This window comes from Pelobates fuscus, chromosome 5 (genome assembly GCF_036172605.1).
Source record: "Pelobates fuscus isolate aPelFus1 chromosome 5, aPelFus1.pri, whole genome shotgun sequence".
In the NCBI taxonomy this organism is placed as follows: Eukaryota; Metazoa; Chordata; class Amphibia; order Anura; family Pelobatidae; genus Pelobates; species Pelobates fuscus.
In genome coordinates this window covers 365,250-385,532 of record NC_086321.1, presented here as the reverse complement: position 1 = coordinate 385,532, position 20,283 = coordinate 365,250, and the positions used below count along the sequence as shown (strand labels likewise).

Below are 20,283 nucleotides of genomic sequence, written 5' to 3'. Positions count from 1 at the left end.
GCACCCCTATTGATAGGTACTAACCACTGCAAGACTTGCCATTTTCAAGACTCTCTGACCCAGTTGTCTAGCCATCACTATTTGACCATTGTCAAAGTCACTCAGCTCTTTGCGCTTGCCCATTGTTCCTGCTTCTAACACATGCAATTCAAAAACTGACTGTTCACTTGCTGCCTAATATATACCAGCCCGTGACAGGTGCCATTGTAACAATAAAATCAAGGCTACTCATTTCACCAGCCAGTGGTTTTAATGTATATATGTTTTTAAAGTTTAGCATGTTGAACTTTAGCCTCCTTGTTTTCATGGACTAATGAAGATGGTTGCTTTTATTATCCTTTTAATAAATTTATTAGGATTTACTTTCTAAAAATTAATTGCAAAACTTACATCTAACGTGCGCTGTAAAATAAAATAAAAATCTCTGAAAGAGATGGGGAAAATAAACACACACCTTAGTTGCTTGAGTGAATCTGATCGGAGAACATGATTCAAACTGTCCAGTTATTTACACAATCTGTGACTATCACGACAGGAAGAATAGAATATATATTTACATATACACATCTCAGGAGAGGTTAAAAATATACCAGAACACACCTCCATGGAAAGGAGAACGGTCACAGCCCAGGATTTTTAACTGTTTACTTATCCCAGTATTTAATTAACAAATATGTATTTTTGAGGTGTGTGTGAAATAAAATTAACTGTATAAATCTACATCTCTGTATCCTATAACGGGGCGCCTCCATCTTAGCTACCTGTCAAACGTTGTTATACGCTCCATCCTTTAGTTTACAGCTAGCAGACCAAGAAGAGGGAAAATTAAACCCTTTACAATGTATGCCTAGTCTAAACTAGATTATTATATCAATTACAAAATCATTCATATAAACTTAAAAGTAAATGAACCATGCCATGAAAAAAAGCTAGTCAAGTTATCATTGATTAATCAGTGTTTTGGGAGATGTGACCGTCTCCCCCTTAAGTGCATTCCCACCATAACAGTACGCAGGTACTCCAAACACCTAGAACATAAGTACAAAGTCAGTTCATTAAGCAAACAACCCTAGAGCAGGAGGCAGCTTAGGCCATGTAAGGTCAGGAAAAGTAGTGGAAATTGACATCTACTTCACAGGCAACTCAAGTATAACAGCTGTCAGAAGGTAAACTCATATTTGAATCAATTTGCAGATTGCTTCAGTCTCTATTTCACATCTCATCAGAGAGATGTGGGGTGATGATGACACTTCGAGAGATCCCCAACCAATCCTGGTTGTCAGGCAGCACATGTTGGGGGTGTCGTGCATCTACATATTGTAGAGGATCAGGAGCAGAATCTGCCTCAGTCCTTGGTGGGCTTTGTACTTGGAGGTCAGAGGAGGAATTGCTGTTAAACGAGGGTTTTGTCTCTGCAGTCCCAATGTCTTCTATTTCAGGAGTATCATTCTGTGCTCCCTGTAACTCTGGCTCAAGATGCACTTCTTCCAGAGACAGATTTAGTAGAGAATCATCCAGGGATTTCTCCTGCAGACCAAAATCAGTGTTCACAGCTTGCTGAGCATTTTGGTCAGGTAGAATGGGAACTGCAGGATCTGGGTTGATTTCTCGTAACTGTCGTGATAGGACTGAAAAGAAAAGAAATAAGTCAGCGGTAAAAGAATATAATTCTGGGGGCTATAGAAAAAAAAAAAAGCAAAAAAAAAACTAGTCCCAGTAGAGAGAAGTGCCCCTTGTAAAACACACATTCAGGGTTATTCACTAAAGTAAGAATTCAAAGTGATTTCTAAACTGGAAATATTCTCTGTTTCAGCTCAGCTGGTTTGGTCTTAAATTTGAAATTCATTTTGGATTCTCACTTTAGTGAGTAACCCTGAATGTGTAACAATATGGAGTGTAATTATAAATGACTGCAGAGCTTGTGTGTTACGCTGTCCTCGGCTTATTAGGCGGGATTAACCCCTTAAGGACGGCGGGCATTCTATGCAGTCCTTTTTTAGGTGGTCCTAAAAGCCAGCGGGCGGCATAGAACGTCCCCGCCGTCCTTTGTACTTACCAGGTTCCTGCCGTTCCCCCGACGGCGGTCACAATCCTGGGGTCTGCCTGGGAGCACCCCCTGTGCCCTATCCGGGGAGTGATCGCGGAGTTCTCGCGATCACATGGCCAGAATAGCTGGCTTAACTGCCTGAGCTCTCAAGCTGTCTCCTCCCCCTCCCCCCCCCCATGCCGTAAAAAAGTTTGTTACAGTTAATAAGATATAAAACAGTGTCTACATTTATAATAAATAATATTTTTAAAAAAAGTACTTTGAGATATACAGGGAGTGCAGAATTATTAGGCAAATGAGTATTTTGACCACATCATCCTCTTTATGCACGTTGTCTTACTCCAAGCTGTATAGGCTCGAAAGCCTACTACCAATTAAGCATATTAGGTGATGTGCATCTCTGTAATGAGAAGGGGTGTGGTCTAATGACATCAACACCCTATATCAGGTGTGCATAATTATTAGGCAACTTCCTTTCCTTTGGCAAAATGGGTCAAAAGAAGGACTTGACAGGCTCAGAAAAGTCAAAAATAGTGAGATATCTTGCAGAGGGATGCAGCACTCTTAAAATTGCAAAGCTTCTGAAGCGTGATCATCGAACAATCAAGCGTTTCATTCAAAATAGTCAACAGGGTTGCAAGAAGCGTGTGGAGAAACCAAGGCGCAAAATAACTGCCCATGAACTGAGAAAAGTCAAGCGTGCAGCTGCCAAGATGCCACTTGCCACCAGTTTGGCCATATTTCAGAGCTGCAACATCACTGGAGTGCCCAAAAGCACAAGGTGTGCAATACTCAGAGACATGGCCAAGGTAAGAAAGGCTGAAAGACGTCAAGACTGGGCCAAGAAATATCTCAAGACTGATTTTTCTAAGGTTTTATGGACTGATGAAATGGGAGTGAGTCTTGATGGGCCAGATGGATGGGCCCGTGGCTGGATTGGTAAAGGGCAGAGAGCTCCAGTCCGACTCAGACGCCAGCAAGGTGGAGGTGGAGTACTGGTTTGGGCTGGTATCATCAAAGATGAGCTTGTGGGGCCTTTTCGGGTTGAGGATGGAGTCAAGCTCAACTCCCAGTCCTACTGCCAGTTTCTGGAAGACACCTTCTTCAAGCAGTGGTACAGGAAGAAGTCTGCATCCTTCAAGAAAAACATGATTTTCATGCAGGACAATGCTCCATCACACGCGTCCAAGTACTCCACAGCGTGGCTGGCAAGAAAGGGTATAAAAGAAGAAAATCTAATGACATGGCCTCCTTGTTCACCTGATCTGAACCCCATTGAGAACCTGTGGTCCATCATCAAATGTGAGATTTACAAGGAGGGAAAACAGTACACCTCTCTGAACAGTGTCTGGGAGGCTGTGGTTGCTGCTGCACGCAATGTTGATGGTGAACAGATCAAAACACTGACAGAATCCATGGATGGCAGGCTTTTGAGTGTCCTTGCAAAGAAAGGTGGCTATATTGGTCACTGATTTGTTTTTGTATGTCAGAAATGTATATTTGTGAATGTTGAGATGTTATATTGGTTTCACTGGTAAAAATAAATAATTGAAATGGGTATATATTTGTTTTTTGTTAAGTTGCCTAATAATTATGCACAGTAATAGTCACCTGCACACACAGATATCCCCCTAAAATAGCTTTAACTAAAAACAAACTAAAAACTACTTCCAAAAATATTCAGCTTTGATATTAATGAGTTTTTTGGGTTCATTGAGAACATGGTTGTTGTTCAATAATAAAATTAATCCTCAAAAATACAACTTGCCTAATAATTCTGCACTCCCTGTATGTATGTATATATATATATATATATATATATATATATATATATATATATATATATATATATGTGTTTATATATATTTTTTAATACACACACACACACCATTAATAAAAGTATTTTAATATTAATCTATATAATTATATGTTAATATTAAAATACACTTAGAATGACAAATAAATCTAATACATTTAAGAAATAAAAATATAATTATATACCAGTTTTAATTTATTCTAACTGTATTTTGATATTAATACAGATATTAAATTCAAAATACATTTAGAATGACATTATAAATAATAAAATATTGTTACGATTTCCTCCGGTCTAGCAGGAGGTTGGATCGCTTGGATGTCCTGGTTCCCGAAGTCAGAGAGTCGAACGAGGTTCCAATCGGTAGAAACCTGTAAATGTAGAATATCCCACTAGCTATAGTAAAGCTAGGATTCCCGGATCCCTACAACACGAGTCGAGGCTGCGAGTTGAGGGTAAAACGAACTGGCTTTAATGGCACACAAGCATGGCAATTTATGCAAGTCCCCAGGTCCAGGGACAGCCCCCTATGGACCTGATGGGATACAGGTACAATGCAACTAGTCAACCAATCACAATACAATGTATCATTCAAACTAGTACCCGCCCAGCTTGGAGATAATGAGGCCAACGGTTATACAATCTAATTATCTCCAAGCGCCCAAAAGACCATGCTTTATTGTATCCGAGAAAACAGTGTAAAAATACATAACTTTGGCATTTTATATGCAATATAGTTCAGCCCACGAATCGTTCGGTAGCTCAGATCTGGGTACATTAAATATACGAATTGCGCCCAGATCCCACGAACAGAACGTTTGGTTTCTGCCATATAAAGTCTTGTTCGGCAGTTTGATTGTGAACCCCTGATGGCGGCCATGTTTTTAAGTTGGTCAATGGACAGCGGGACCTCGACTCCGTACTTATGGAGCGGAGGTCGGATACATAGTCACACGAATCCCCACTATCAGTCTGGTTGTCCCAGCCGTTCAGGATACGAACGGAGACCGCCCGGAAGGGGTACTTAACCTGTGGTTAACCGCAAGATCAACGTTCTAATCAATGCCACACGCCACAATGTAGGTGGTCCAAGAACTTTCCCACGCTTGTAAAATGACACAGAGCACTGTGATTGGATGGATTTCAAGCCATCCAATCACATTGCTCTGTGTCATTTTACAAGCGTGGGAAAATTCCAAAGAACTTTCCCACGCTTGTAAAATGACAAAGGGCACTCTGATTGGCTTAAACCCACCAATCAGAGTGTTCTTAGCCTAATTGCAGGGCGGGGCAAGGCTTTATAAGCCTTCCCCCGCCCTGCGGAGCTCAGTCTGCGCGGAGCCCTCCATGGGTGAAGATGGATTATTTTTTTTTGCGCTCGGGTTTTTTTTTTTTATTGCGTCGGTTATTATGGATTTTTATTTGGCCTTTTTTGGGGCTGAAGAAAGAAGATTTTAGAAGAAAGAAAACATCGAATGGTAAGTTGTTTTTATCTTATTTTTTTTTTCTTTACAGGTTTTTAGTTAAAGGGTCCCCCCTTATTATTTTTAGGGTGAGGGGGGTAGGTAGGGAGATAAGTTTTTTTTTTGGGGGGGGGGAGAGAGGGTTAACTAAGGTCCCCACCCCCTTTGTATTTAGGGCCCCCACCCACCGCTCAGGGGTGGGGGCCGGGGGGGGGACAATAGGTCCCCCCCTATTGATAATTTTAGGGCCCCCACCCACCGCTCAGGGGTGGGGGCCGGGGGTGGGCAGTAGGCCCCCCCCCTTATTGTGAATTTTAGGGCCCCCACCCACCGCTCAGGGGTGGGGGCCGGGGGGGGGCAGTAGGTCCCCCCCTATTGTGAATTTTAGGGCCCCCACCCGCCGCACAGGGGTGGGGGCCGGGGGGGACAGTAGGTCCCCCCCTATTGTGAATTTTAGGGCCCCCACCCACCGCTCAGGGGTGGGGGCCGGGGGGGGGGCAGTAGGTCCCCCCCCTTATTGTGAATTTTAGGGCCCCCACCCGCCGCACAGGGGTGGGGGCCGGGGGGGGACAGTAGGTCCCCCCCCTTATTGTGAATTTTAGGGCCCCCACCCGCCGCACAAGGGTGGGGGCCGGGGGGGGGCAGTATGTCCCCCCCTTATTTTTTATTTTAAGGCCCCCACTGGCCGCACAGGGGTGGGGGCCGGGGGCGGGGACAATAGGTCCCCCCTTATTGATAATTTTAGGGCCCCCACCCGCCGCACAGGGGTGGGGGCCGGGGGGGGGCAGTATGTCCCCCCCTTATTTTTTATTTTAAGGCCCCCACCCACCGCACAGGGGTGGGGGCCGGGGGGGACAATAGGTCCCCCTTATTGATAATTTTAGGGCCCCCACCCGCCGCACAGGGGTGGGGGCCGGGGGGTCAGTATGTGCCCCCCTTATTTTTAGGGCCCCCACCCACCGCTCAGGGGTGGGGGCCAGGGGGGGGGGGGAGAGTAGGTCCCCCCCCCCCCCCCCTTCAACCACTATTGTGGCCAGACAGCATCCCTGTGGGTTCGGGCTTCAGCTGTCAGCTGAAGCCACGCCCACAGCAGTGCTGACAGGCTGTCAGCACACAAAGCGCGTTCACAGTGCTTTGTGTGCTGATAGCCCGTCTGATGCATTCACCCAGAATGCATCGGACGAGAGGCCTTTTTAGGGCCTCTGAACTCGGAAGTCCCTCTGGTGGCCGTCTGATTGACTGCAACAAGAGGTGTTCCAAGCTTCCAATGTAAACACTGCATTTTCTCAGAAAATACAGGGCTTACAAGAAAAAGGCTCCGGGTAGCTGTAGCACTCACCTAAACAACCTCATTAAGCTGAAGTTGTTCAGGTGACTATAGTGTCCCTTTAATACAGTTTTCGGGGAAGAGAAGGGAGGAAAAAAGAAATAAACCCCGATCGGCAGCATCATACCCGGCAGTGGAACAATGTAGTATATCGGTGGAACGCACGTTGCGTTCCAACAGACGCAATTTGGAAGCGTTGGAACGCACGTTGCGTTCCACTCGACGGAACCCGGAAATGGAATAGACGGGCGGGCTATTTAAAGTAAAGAAAATCAAACGGACTACACAACAGCCAACTGAGGAAGCCTATTTTGAGTGCGAAATGCGTTTTGGACACTGTTTATAACTATATAGTTCATCCAGAGACTTATCTGGCATGATCTTATTATTTTTATGTTTGGAATTTTATTTGGATCAATAAAGCACTTTTTTTCTCAAAAAGAAGTCACTCTCATCTGGCGTTTGTACATCTTGGAGCTGGCTAAGAGGGAAAAGGCAAGCATATATCACATTGGAAAAGAAGGATTTGGACCTCCTATATCAGTCCAAAGGCGTATACAACTTGAGTCATATGAGAGTATGACACTAGGCTTGTGAGTGATATTACTCTTTTAATTTCATCTTTTAAAGCTTTTATACTGTATTGCACTATTGTTTGCACATTTTATTTTGCAGAATATCTGTCCGGAATTGTCCGGAAACTCACCCTTTATATGTATGTATAGGATAGCCTTATGCCTATCCCACGCATGCTTAAACTCCTTTACTGTGTTAACCTCTACCTCAGGTTCAGGGGGCCCGCACCTTACGTCCGTATAGCAGCGCGAACGGAGAGAATCCGGTTGTTTCCTGGGGCACCTCCCGTTAAGCGAACAGGAGATGCGGCAGGAAACGTTCCCAGTCTCTATTTTCCTCGATGAAAGTTTTCAACATCTGTTTGAGGGTCCCATTGAACCTCTCGCATAGCCCATTAGTCTGGGGGTGATACGGGCAGCCGAGGAGGGATTTTATTTTGCAGACATGCCATAGCTGTTGTGTCAGTTCATCGGTGAACTGAGTACCTCTGTCGGATAGAATCTCCCGAGGGAATCCTACCCGAGAGAAGACCTGTACTAAGGCATTAGCTACGGTGTCTGCCTGGATATTGGATAGAGCCATTGCCTCTGGGTAGTGTGTAGCGTAGTCCACCACGGTAAGAATATCTCTCTTTCCGGATGGACTGGGGGTGGCGAGTGGACCTACTAGGTCGATGGCTACCCGGCTAAAGGTTAGTCAATGGACAGTGGAACCTCGACTCTGTACTTATGGAGCGGAGGTCGGATACATAGTCAAACGAATCCCCGCTATCAGTCTGGTTGTCCCGGCCATTCGGGATACGAACGAAGACCGCCCAGAAGGGGTACTTAACCTGCTGTTAACCGCAAGATCAACGTTCTAATCGATGCCACGCGCCAGAACGTAGGTGGTCCCCCATTCGTGAGTCTTTCGGCAGTTCCCCTTCGGGGAATTGTATATGAATGGGGGGTCCCCTGGGACCGTCAATTAGTTTGTGGTTAACCGCAGACCGCAACGCCTTGTGCGGTTAATGAGCGGCACACTCCGCTCGCAAGGTGGTCGGCCATTCGGCACTTCGAGAGGTGACGAGGTTAAGTGGCGGCATACGGGGGTGGGGGGTCCCTCGTTCGTACCGACGAATTGGCCTTTATAAGTGTGTGTAATATGTTCGGTCTGAATGCCTAAACTCAAGCCCTCCAGATGTTGCTGAACTACAACTCCCATGATTCTCAGCCTATTTCATTCATAGAATCATGGGAGTTGTAGTTCAGCAACATCTGGAGGGCCGGAGTTTGGGGGTTAACTATAAATATATCTTGTAAGTTTGTATCTATGGCTGTAGAGCATGGAATAAAGAAACAACCAGACTGATAGGAGGCAAGCTCAAACAATCTGAAAGTGGAATACCTATCACCTGAACAATACTTTTTACCATAACATCTTGGATTTGGCAATTTTAATTTAAAGGAAAACAAAAGAAATGCAAACACATATTCATACTGTTAGAGCTTCCTCAACATGTTTTTAAATGTAGAGCACCCATCCATGAGCAGCAAAATAAAGCATTTTTACTCACCTATTATCCAATGCTGATCTTGTAGTGGCTGCTACTCTTCCCCTGAGATCAGTGGTGATGATCTTCTGCATAGATAAGCACTGGGGGAGCCCACGCTTCTCAAAGAGAGGCATTATCCCAAAGCATCTCTTTGGGAAACTTGTGGCATCTTCATGAGCATGAAGGCCCTAAATAGCAGAGCTCCGAAAGACTGCAGTATTGTAATTAGAAGCACCTCTAGTGGCTGCCTGAAGGACTTGATTGAGTGATAGCCACTAGGAGTTGACCTTAGGGAACATTGTAAACCCTAACTTTTTACAGAGAAGGTAGTGATTACCCTACAGGGACAGGTCTCTTTTCACCAAATTACATTAAGCTGTAGCGGTTCTGTAGGCTAATTTTCTATTTTATTTTATTCATTTTTTACATAGAACTGTGAAATAAAGGTACATTTTAACAAGGATCAGTCCTCTCCACTTAGGCTGTAGTTTTTCTTTAAAACCAACAAACATAGAATGTGACGGCAGATAAGAACCATTTGGCCCATCTAGTCTGCCCAGTCTTCTAAATACTTTCATTAGTCCCTGGCCTTATCTTATAGTTAGGATAGCCTTATGCCTATCCCACGCATGCTTAAACTCCTTTACTGTGTTAACCTCTACCACTTCAGCTGGAAGGCTATTCCATGCATCCACTACCCTCTCCGTAAAGTAATACTTCCTGATATTATTTTTAAACCTTTGCCCCTCTAATTTAAGACTATGTCCTCTTGTTGTGGTAGTTTTTCTTCTTTTAAATATAGTCTCCTTTACTGTGTTGATTCCCTTTATGTATTTAAATGTTTCTATCATATCCCCCCGGTCTCGTCTTTCCTCCAAGCTATACATGTTAAGATCCTTTAACCTTTCCTGGTAAGTTTTATCCTGCAATCCATGAACCAGTTTAGTAGCCCTTCTTTGAACTCTCTCTAAGGTATCAATATCCTTCTGAAGATACGGTCTCCAGTACTGTGTACAGTACTCCAAGTGAGGTCTTACCAGTGTTCTGTACAATGGCATGAGCACTTCCCTCTTTCTACTGCTAATACCTCTCCCTATACAACCAAGCATTCTGCTAGCATTTCCTGCTGCTCTATTACATTGTCTGCCTACCTTTAAGCCATCAGAAATAATCACCCCTAAATCCCTTTCCTCAGATGCCCTTGGGTTTTTACGTCCAAGATGCATTATCTTGCACTTATCCACATTAAATGTCAGTTGCCACAACTCTGACCATTTTTCTAGTTTACCTAAATCATTTTCCATTTGGCTTATCCCTCCTGGAACATCAACCCTGTTACATATCTTAGTATCATCCCCAAAAAGACACACCTTACCATCAAGACCTTCTGCAATATCACTAATAAAAATATTAAAGAGAATGGGTCCAAGTACAGATCCCTGAGGTACCCCACTGGTGACAAGCCCAAGCTTCGAATATACTCCATTGACTACAACCCTCTGTTGCCTGTCACTCAGCCACTGCCTAACCCATTCAACAATATTGGAATCCAAAAGATTGCAATTTATTGATAAGCCTTCTATGTGCAACAGTGTCAAAAGCCTTACTGAAATCTAGGTAAGCAATGTCTACTGCACCACCCTGATCTATAATTTTAGTTACCCAATCAAAAAAATCAAGTTTAGTTTGGCATGATCTCCCTGAAGTAAACCCATGTTGTCTTTGATCTTGAAATCCATGTGTTTTTAGATGTTCAACAATCCTATCCTTTAACATGGTTTCCATCACTTTCCCCACTACTGAAGTAAGGCTTACTGGCCTATAGTTGCCCGACTCCTCCCTATTACCTTACTTGTGAATGGGCACAACATTCGCTAACTTCCAATCTTCTGGGACTACTCCTGTTGTTAACAATGATTGGTTAAATAAATCTGTTAATGGTTTTGCTAGTACACCACTAAGCTCTTTTAATAGGTTTGGGTGTATTCCATCAGGTCCCATTGACTTATTTGTCTTTACTTTTGACAGTTGAAATAGAACCTCTTAACTGAGGTCCCTCTCCTTCATTTTCATCTGTAAATACCGAACAAAAATATTCATTGAGGCAGTCAGCTAGACCTTTATCCTCATCTACATACCTTTCTTCTTTTGTTTTTAATCTAACTAATCCTTGTTTTACTTTTCATTTCTCATTTATGTATCTAAAAAAGTTTTGTCCCCCTTTTTTACTGACTGTGCTATTTTATCTTCTGTGTGTGATTTGGAAGCTCTTATAACTTGCTTAGCCTCTTTCTGCCTAATCTTATAGATCATTCTGTCTTCCTCACTTTTTTTTATAATTACTAAATGCTAACTTTTAGTTTTTTACTATTTTGGCCACATCTGCGGAGTACCACAGTGGTTTCTTGAATTTTTTGCTTTTACTGACAAGCCTAATGCAATTTTCTGTTGCTTTCAGCAGTGCAACTTTTAAATAATCCCATTTCTCTTGGACTCCATTTAAATTGCTCCAGTCTGATAATGACTCCTTTACACATATTCTAATTTTAGAAAAGTCTGTTTTTCTAAAGTCTAAAACTTTTGTTTTTGTGTGGTGTGACTCAGTCACTGTTCTTATAGTAAACCACACTGACTGATGGTCACTGGATCCTAAACTTTCACCTACAGTAATATCTGATACCAAATCTCCATTTGTTAACACTAAATCTAGTATGGCCTCTTTACGAGTTGGCTCCTCAACGACTTGTTTTAGAGACAATCCCAGTAGGGAGTTTAGAATATGTGTGCTCCTGGCACAAGCAGCTATTTTTGTTTTCCAATTTACATCAGGAAGATTAAAGTCACCCATGATGATAACTTCCCCCTTCATTGTCATTTTAGCTATTTCTTCAACTAGTAGATTATCTAACTCTTCAATTTGTCCTGGGGCCCTATAAATCACACCTATACGAGTTACTGTGTGATTACCAAATTCTAACGTAACCCAAACGGACTCTATGTTTCCCTCACTAACCTTTATTAGGCTAGATTTTATGCTATCCTTTACATACAGGGCCACCCCTCCCCCTTTCTTGCCTTCCCTGTCTTTTCTATATAAAGAGTACCCTGGTATTGCTATGTCCCAGTCATTTTTCTCATTATACCATGTCTCAGTAACAGCGACTAAATCTACACTATCAGTTGCAATTATTGCCACAAGTTCATGGATCTTATTCCCTAAACTGCGAGCATTTGTAGACATGACTCTAAGCTTATCATTTTTTAACACACTTGCTACAGGCACATTCTGTCCTTGTTTTGGGGGACAATTGGATTGATGTTTTATCACCCTTTCCCCCCCCCCCCCTCCTAGTTTAAATACATCCTAGCAAAACCTCTGAACTGCTCACTGAGAACATTTGTTCCCTTTTGAGAAAGATGCAAACCATCTTTTTCGTACAGTTTATTTCAATTCCAAACAGAGCTACCATGAGCAATAAAGCCAAATCCTTGCTACCATAGGTTTATCTCTAAAACCTGTTGGCTGGTCTGTCCAAGGATTTGATAGCTGTCCTCAATCTGAACTATATGGAAAGAAACCTATAATATCTGATGTTATTCTTTCTAAACACAATGATTATAACACAGTATTCCACCTCTTACCTCCACGCAGGTTATGCTGTCCCATGCTTGAGCCAAACGGATACAGGTTTGGAAAAAGAATAAGGCAGAAAGAGAGAGCCAGAACCTACAGAGAATAAAGACAAACCAATGTGAATACAGAGAAAGACTGGAAAGCCAAACAGAGCTTACAGAGAAATGAAACTCTGCTGATGCCAAAACAACAACTTGAAAAGCACAACTAATATCACAATATCTTATACAAAGCTAGTCTTTCAGGTATTGTAGACTTCAATCCCCAGCAGTTCTAAGCTGAGATTAGGAAGCCATTAATATGGAAGCATGATTTTAATTGCGAGGTACTGAGATAGTGTAGAAACATGCACAACCTACCATTACACAGGTGCTGGATGCAGAGGTCTTGGCGCCTGTCTGTCTCACCAAGGACTGGAGTTTCCGCAGCTGCTGCAGTAAAGACCTGAAGCCAAATAACAGAATGAGTTCATCCTCACAATGTTGAGAGGATAGAGACAAGTTTCACACTGGCTGATTGATAAAGCAAGCATGTTATAAAACATCCCCCAAAATGAATGACTATCCTCACATGTTCTGATTTTGCAGATGCTGCACTTTCTTCTGGAGTTCCTGGTTATGGGCTGTACAAACAGTGACCCTAAAGTAGAAAATAAGGGTGAGAGCTCTTATATACATCCACTTCACAGAGTCACACAAACCCACGGTACCCACCTGTTCTCTAGCCCATCTATGTATTCCTTCTTCTTTCTCCTACTCTCCTGTGCAGAGCGCTTATTACGGATTTTCCTGCGCACGCGTTTCAGAGCTCTCTCCTCAGCCTACAAAGATAACAAGACAATACACAATCTGAAGTGCACTAAAAGAGCCCAATGTTAGGGAAATGTAGCAAGGGCAGGTACCTTAGTGAGGGGTAAATGTTGGGGCAAAGTGACTCCTTCCTTTCCAAGAAGACGGGCCTCCTCTTCAGTGAGATGTAAGTCCTAAGAGGGACAAGGCATAGTTAATACGTATAAGTACATATCTAACAGCAATATACAGGTAATATAAAGCAGGTGTCACCCCTCCGAATGTCTGGGAAGCTTTTTAGGTGTGACACCCCCATAGATACAAACCATTGTTCTGACACTTTGGGTTTTAGACAAACTTAATGCTGGAATAAATTTCACTTGTTTTACATTGTGGATAGAATAGCCACGTCATAAGGACATACTGGTATTAAGCCCAAAACTTGCAGCGTGTTACATAGTTACATAGCTGAAAAGACACTTGCGTCCATCAAGCTCAGTCTTGTGCACATATGTTTTTGCTGTTGATCCAAAAGAAGGCAAAAAACTCAGTCTGAAGCGCTTCAGATTTTGCAAACTAGGGAAACATTCATTCTTGACTCCAAAATGGCAGCCAATGCCCAGTCCCACAATCTATCCAAATCCCTCTGCAGCAAAGCAATATCCTGCTCACATTTTATTACTTAACCCCTTAAGGACACATGACATGTCTGACACGTCATGATTCCATTTTATTCCAGAAGTTTGGTCCTTAAGGGGTTAAAGTTCAATGTCATCTGTCAACACTAAAACATGGCTTTAAATGCCTATTGCAAGATTATTTATAAATATGTTAAATAGAAACGGTCCCAAAACAGAACCCTGAGGGACACCACTTACCACTTTTGTCCAGCTTGAAAATTCTGACAAAATGACAACTCGTTGTACTCTATCCTTAAGCCAATGTTCTAACAAAAACAAGTATATTCATCTAGTGTTCTATAAATCGCCCCATATATCTGGAACTCACTCCTCAGACAATGACTGTTCTTCCTTGACCACAAAAAAAAAACAAACACAAAAACACACAGCACCTTAATAGCCCTGATCTAACAAACTAATTATTCTGTAATCAGACAACCACAGCCCCTTAATAGCTCCTAACACTTACTAATCATTCACATTCACTACCCCGACCGACACTAAGCAAAAACCACCCACTGCCCCTAATAGCTCCAGTCTAACCAACACTTCCTAATCATTCAGTAACCCGACACCCACAGCCCCATTCTAACCAAACACTTACTAATCATTCACTAACCAATCACTTGAGTTACCTAGTCAGTCCACTAATAGGACTACACTTCTAGTGATATAGAATGACTAGCTGTGGCATAGGGCCTAGCCATTATTACACTTATGATACAAAGAGATAGGTTACAATTTTCTTTGCATCCTGTTATGATATAGAAAGATGGGATGCATGTTAGATAGCTATACACTATTACTTTGTGCAAGAAAACCTAGCAATCGCTATTATTATTATATTATTTATATAGCGCCAGCAAGTTCTGTAACGCTGTTCAATAGGTGGACTAACAGATACATTTATAACAAGACAAGTTGGACGCACAGGAACAAAGGGGTTGAGGGCCCTGCTCAAGGAGCTTACATGCTAGAGGGAGTGGGGTATAGTGACACAAAGGATAGAAGTAGGGGTATCAAAGTAGAATGCTAGAAAATATTCAGTGAGGGCTTAGTAGGTTATTTTTGACAGTTGCAGGAGAGGAGTCAGGGTGTGCGGATGAAAAGCTGTTAACAGTTTAATTGATATGCTTTCCTGAATAATTCAGTTTTCAATTATTTTTTGAAGGAATGGAGACTGGGTGAATGTCTAACGGAGAAGGGAGTTCCACAGAACAGGTGCAGCCCTGGAGAAGTCTTGAAGGCAAGCATCGGAGGTGGGAGTAAGGACAGAGCGCAGAGGCCTCGATGGGACATACCTGTGTATTAGTGAGTATAGGTAGGTTGGAGCGACATTATGTAGGGACTTGTAAGCAAGCACCAGAATCTTAAATTGAGCCCTATATCTTATAGGAAGCCAATGTAGGGACTGACAGTGAAAGGGAGGCGTGCGAGCAGACAGGTAGATGAGCCTCGCGCCTCCATTCATTATAGATTGCAACGGTGCAAGCTGGGAACACGTAAGACCACTAAGATGGGGATTGCAGTAGGCAAGGTGAGAGAGAACAATGGCATGGACCAGCAACTTAGACGCTTCCGGTGTTAAATAGGGGCAGATGCGCGCTGTTTTTCCACCAATATATCCAGAGGATGCAGGAACAAGTAATAAATCCCAGAGAATATCCAGCACAATCAGCAATAAAATCCAATAATATCTCATCACCTTTCCCAATCACTGGACGACACACAGTATCAGGAGTAGAACTGCCTGTACTGGCACATACAGCCTCTTTTATTACCAATCCACAAACATAGTACTGCCCACAGGGTTTTACAGAGCAACCAATCAATACGTACAATACACACAAAATCCTCCCCTCTGCCTGTGATATGATTACTGAACACAATGGGTAATATAATTATCACAGACAGAGAAATACAGTTTTATAAAACATATCACAGGGACCCCAAAACATGCAATAACCCCATATATAGGTATATCCTCAGAACCGGGGGATCTGGGTGAACCACATATCCAAAATTTACCCAGATCCGTTCAGTAGTTTGGAAGATACAGTTTAATGCAGATTCCGCAGAACATATACAGATTATATAAAAAATAATTACTGTATAATGTGTCCCCTGTTGTATAGTTTAAAACTACTGCACAATGTCTTTGTGCACCAAATACCGGCGAGATGGCACCGTGTAGAAAAGTCCATACAGTGTCTGTGAGTTAAAATGGCCGCCATCCATTGTTCTCACCATGTGCTTCATCCATTGTTCTCACCATGTGCCTCTGATACATGAAATAGTGGCCACCCAGTAACTCCACAGTATGTCCCCAGGTGGTTCTTAAAGGACCAGTAGTGCCATTCAACATCCCATGAATCACAGCCATTGGTCTTAAAGGGTCCCATCTTTCTGGGACCATAATCACTGGGCAGGAGGTGAGCCATCAGCCCCCTCCAGGAAACTGGAGTGTACTCTGTTATAGGACCCAGTCCGCTACACAGACTACCTCCCAAATGACATTTCAGAATCGAATGGCCTTAGACATGATCCTAGCAGAGAAGGGGGGGGGGGGGGGGAGGGGGAGAGGGAGAGGTGTAAAATACACCCTGACACTATGACATGCTGTACCTTCATCCCAAACAATACAGGCCCCAATGGTAAGGTAACTATGGCCATATAAAAATTAGAAAGTCTCTCTGATGAATTAAAAAGGTACTGGGGAGTCCCCAATTCATGGGACAGATGGTGTGGATGGATGAGTGGGTGGCAGAAAATTCTCCTTCAAGTAGGTATGGCAGTTCTTACTGTGGTAGTTCTCTTCCTCTTCCTGATTTGCTGCGTGATGCCCTGTGTGCAGAAATACTTACAGAGGACTGTAGGTCAGACCATTGACCGCACCACACCTACATTCCTACATCAATAAATTGACGATATGGACTGTGACACCCCACACACACCCCTTCAGTCTAATCACCTCACAAAGACAACTACTTCTCTATAGGGATAGTATAGGGATAGCGTCTGTCTCCACGGGCAGGAGTCTGACGCGGGAGATGTAGTGGGTTAGCCGCTACGGGATACCCGCGCAGTGAAGTGTTCAAGGCCTGTTCAGACAGATGAGCTGCAGCCAATTAGGGACATCTTTAGGGACAGTTTGTAGATGTCTCTTTAGTAAATAGTCATTTTAAGGGGGGACTGTTGTGGACAAAAATATTAAAATTCATGTTAGTAAAATGTCTATTTACTCAACATAACTATAATATCAGCATTATTCAACTTTATATGTGATTTACCTAAAATGGCCACTAGGGAGTTTCCCCTTGACATCAACTAACACCCTCATTTACAAGATGGCGCTGGAATCTGGGGGAGACCTCCAAGATACCAGTGACATTACACCCGGTAGGAAGAGCAATAAATGAACCACTTAACACCTAACCAATTATTGATGTATTATTCCATGTTATCTCTGACAATGCATATGATGTAATTTTGCTCTATAAGGGGCAAGCCATCCCCCCAGAATAAACATTCCTCAAGTTTTTCATTAACCTGAAACCTGTGCCTGGTGTGAATTACTTTAGGAGCGTGCATGCATTATTTCTTAATTTGTCCGGGGGCAGATACGCAAGATAATCAATTGATTGATTGATTGATTCCACCACAAGGGATAAAATACTTCTAAAATATGTACCTCCCAGCCTATATCTGTCGGAAGTCTCTACTATGGTTGACTTCAATAAACCTTAACATAGACATCATATATCCCTTGGATTAGTATATCTAATTAGGGATATAGATATTATTTTACTGTGAGCTTAATATAGCCATTTATCTGTACATATATAACTGAGCAAACTGTAGTCACCTAACTACATATAAACTATAGCTGGCAAGAGCTGCTCACTTGTACATATATATCTTATTTTAATATTTTTTGTTTATACTTTATTTGCATGAGTGTCCTTTTTTTAGGCTATACATAGTCAGACTATATAGAGTGTGTGGTGTGTTTTGTTCATTGTCCTACCAGGACTTTTAAAATTATTGGTTTTCATTTTGGATTATCTATTAATTTATGTTACCCCCTCCATTTTATTTTTTCTGCTTTGGTCACAGCAGTTTCGACAGAGTGACAAGCATGGAATTCAGACTGAAGCGGGTGAAGCAGAAAGTTGGATTCGAGGAAGTCTGTCAATCTCGCATACACAACTCTCTCAAGGATCTTGGAGGCAAACGGCAGTAGCGAGATAGGGCAGTAGATGGATAGGCAGTTTGTGTCAAGGTTGGGTTTTTTCCAGAATAGGTTGTGGTTGCATGTTTAAAGGATAAAGGAAATGTGCCAGAGGAAAGGGAGAAATTGAATTTTTTTGTTAGAGGGAGAGAAGGAGAGAGTATCCCTATTCCCATTTGCTGATACTAAAATTTGCAAAAGGGTTGATGTTCCAGGAGGGATAAGCCAAATGGCAAATGATTTAGGTAAACTAGAAAAATGGTCAGAGTTGTGGCAACTGACATTTAATGTGGATAAGTGCAAGATAATGCACCTTGGACGTAAAAACCCAAGGGCAGAGTACAGAATATTTGATAAGGTCCTAACCTCAACATCTGAGGAAAGGGATTTAGGGGTGATTTCTGATGACTTAAAGGTAGGCAGACAATGTAATAGAGCAGCAGGAAATGCTAGCAGAATGCTTGGTTATATAGGGAGAGGTATTAGCAGTAGAAAGAGGGAAGTGCTCATGCCATTGTACAGAACACTGGTGAGACCGCACTTGGAGTATTGTACGCAGTACTGGAGACCGTATCTTCAGAAGGATATTGATACCTTAGAGAGAGTTCAAAGAAGGGCTACTAAACTGGTTCATGGATTGCAGGATAAAACTTACAAGGAAAGTGTAACGGACCGTTTCGCCCACAAGAGGATAAAAAACAGTTTAGGCGATACCCCCCTTTCCAGATACACAGGCAGCTACTGTAAGCACCAATCTCCCGAACTGCAAACTACACGAATCTTCCAACTCCCGAACTGCACACACTTGAATTCCCCAATCTCCTGAACTGGAAACACACAAACACTGGAATAGCTGAACAGGAAAAGCATACAATCCGCTTACACTCCTGGCAATCAGCATACAATCCAATTCCCCCAAGAATGAGACGACACTTCAGCTTGAGGGTTAAAACAGGAACAACACCGATTTATTCACACAACTGTCTTATAAAGGATTCTCCCATGCAAGGGAGGGATTTACAACAATGACATAATACACCAATCACACAGGAGTTACCTCCCACAATGCCTCCCAATCCCTCCCCTCTGGCCTGGAGATAATTGGGGAAGAAATCCAATTATCTCCTAGGACAGAGGCAAACTCCATTACACACATTGCAGACAAAAAGACAGTAAAATACATAAAATTACCTACTGATACTTTTAGGACATAAAATATATACATTCTACATTACCCCAGATAGCTTGGATCTGAGCGCACATTATTACCGAATGGCGCTCAGATCATATACATACAGTTCAATCGCCATGGAGCCAAAGTCTTTCACATAGTCTTTCGTTACACGAATGGGCTCCATGGCTTAGCTATCTGGGGTAATACAAATGAAACAAGGCGGGCACACTCGACTAAACAACAAAATAGCCCCAGGAAAAGGCTAATGTAATGAATACTGGGTGCTCACCCACATAAGGCTCTATCCCCTAAAGAACCCAAAATACATAACAGTGTGAATAGAGTAAGGAGCACGACCATAAATCTTTATATATATGAAAAAATCTTTATTAGATGGGTATATACTATAGGACTGTCTCTTTAAATATTATCCACAGAGATACAAAGTCATGCTATTCAAAAGCATTTACCAGAAAAACTATTTTATAGGCAAATATAAACGCTCAATGCATAATAAATGAATGAAAGAAATATCATGCAAACAGACCACTGTAATACTAGTATAATGAAAACCCAGACATATAAAAAATGCAACAAACCATACCAAATTCAGTGAGAAGCAGGGACAGAGTCAATCAAAAAAAAAAAAAACAACGTTTCGGCTGAAAAGCCTTTGTCAAGGGAGCATGTTGAGAAACTAAGTTCTCCCCTTATATACCCACAGGAAACACCAAGATTAAAAACACCTGAAAGTAATGGGTGGCCACCCATGGTGATTGAGATCCTCACAACCATCAAACACCTGTTTATGGTTACCAAGGAAACCAAGTATATCCACACCTATCATACACATATAGCATTAAGAAGAGTTGCAAATAAATATAATAATACAGATCAGATTAAAGACATCCATATATGCATGCATTAAAGACAGTAACAGAACATCATCAGATGGTAAGTAATACTGTAAGAAATAAATCCTATTACAAATAACAGCATATTCAATTGAACAG

The 20,283-nt window shown here is 42.3% G+C and overlaps 1 protein-coding gene across 3 annotated transcripts in view; it reads right to left on the bottom strand.

Annotated features, from left to right (window-relative positions):
• Positions 1 to 408: 408 nt before the first annotated feature.
• Positions 409 to 20,283, bottom strand: part of CREB3 (cAMP responsive element binding protein 3) — a 36,789-nt gene continuing 16,914 nt past the window's right edge. For all 3 annotated transcript variants that reach the window (XM_063453506.1, XM_063453507.1, XM_063453508.1), the window contains exons 5-10: positions 13,299 to 13,379; positions 13,111 to 13,217; positions 12,968 to 13,036; positions 12,757 to 12,841; positions 12,406 to 12,490; positions 409 to 1,628 (exon numbers count right to left, since the gene is read on the bottom strand). In XM_063453506.1, coding sequence (XP_063309576.1) covers positions 1,213 to 1,628; positions 12,406 to 12,490; positions 12,757 to 12,841; positions 12,968 to 13,036; positions 13,111 to 13,217; positions 13,299 to 13,379 — 843 coding nt within the window. In that variant the 3' untranslated portion in view covers positions 409 to 1,212. The remainder of the gene's footprint in view (positions 1,629 to 12,405; positions 12,491 to 12,756; positions 12,842 to 12,967; positions 13,037 to 13,110; positions 13,218 to 13,298; positions 13,380 to 20,283) is intronic.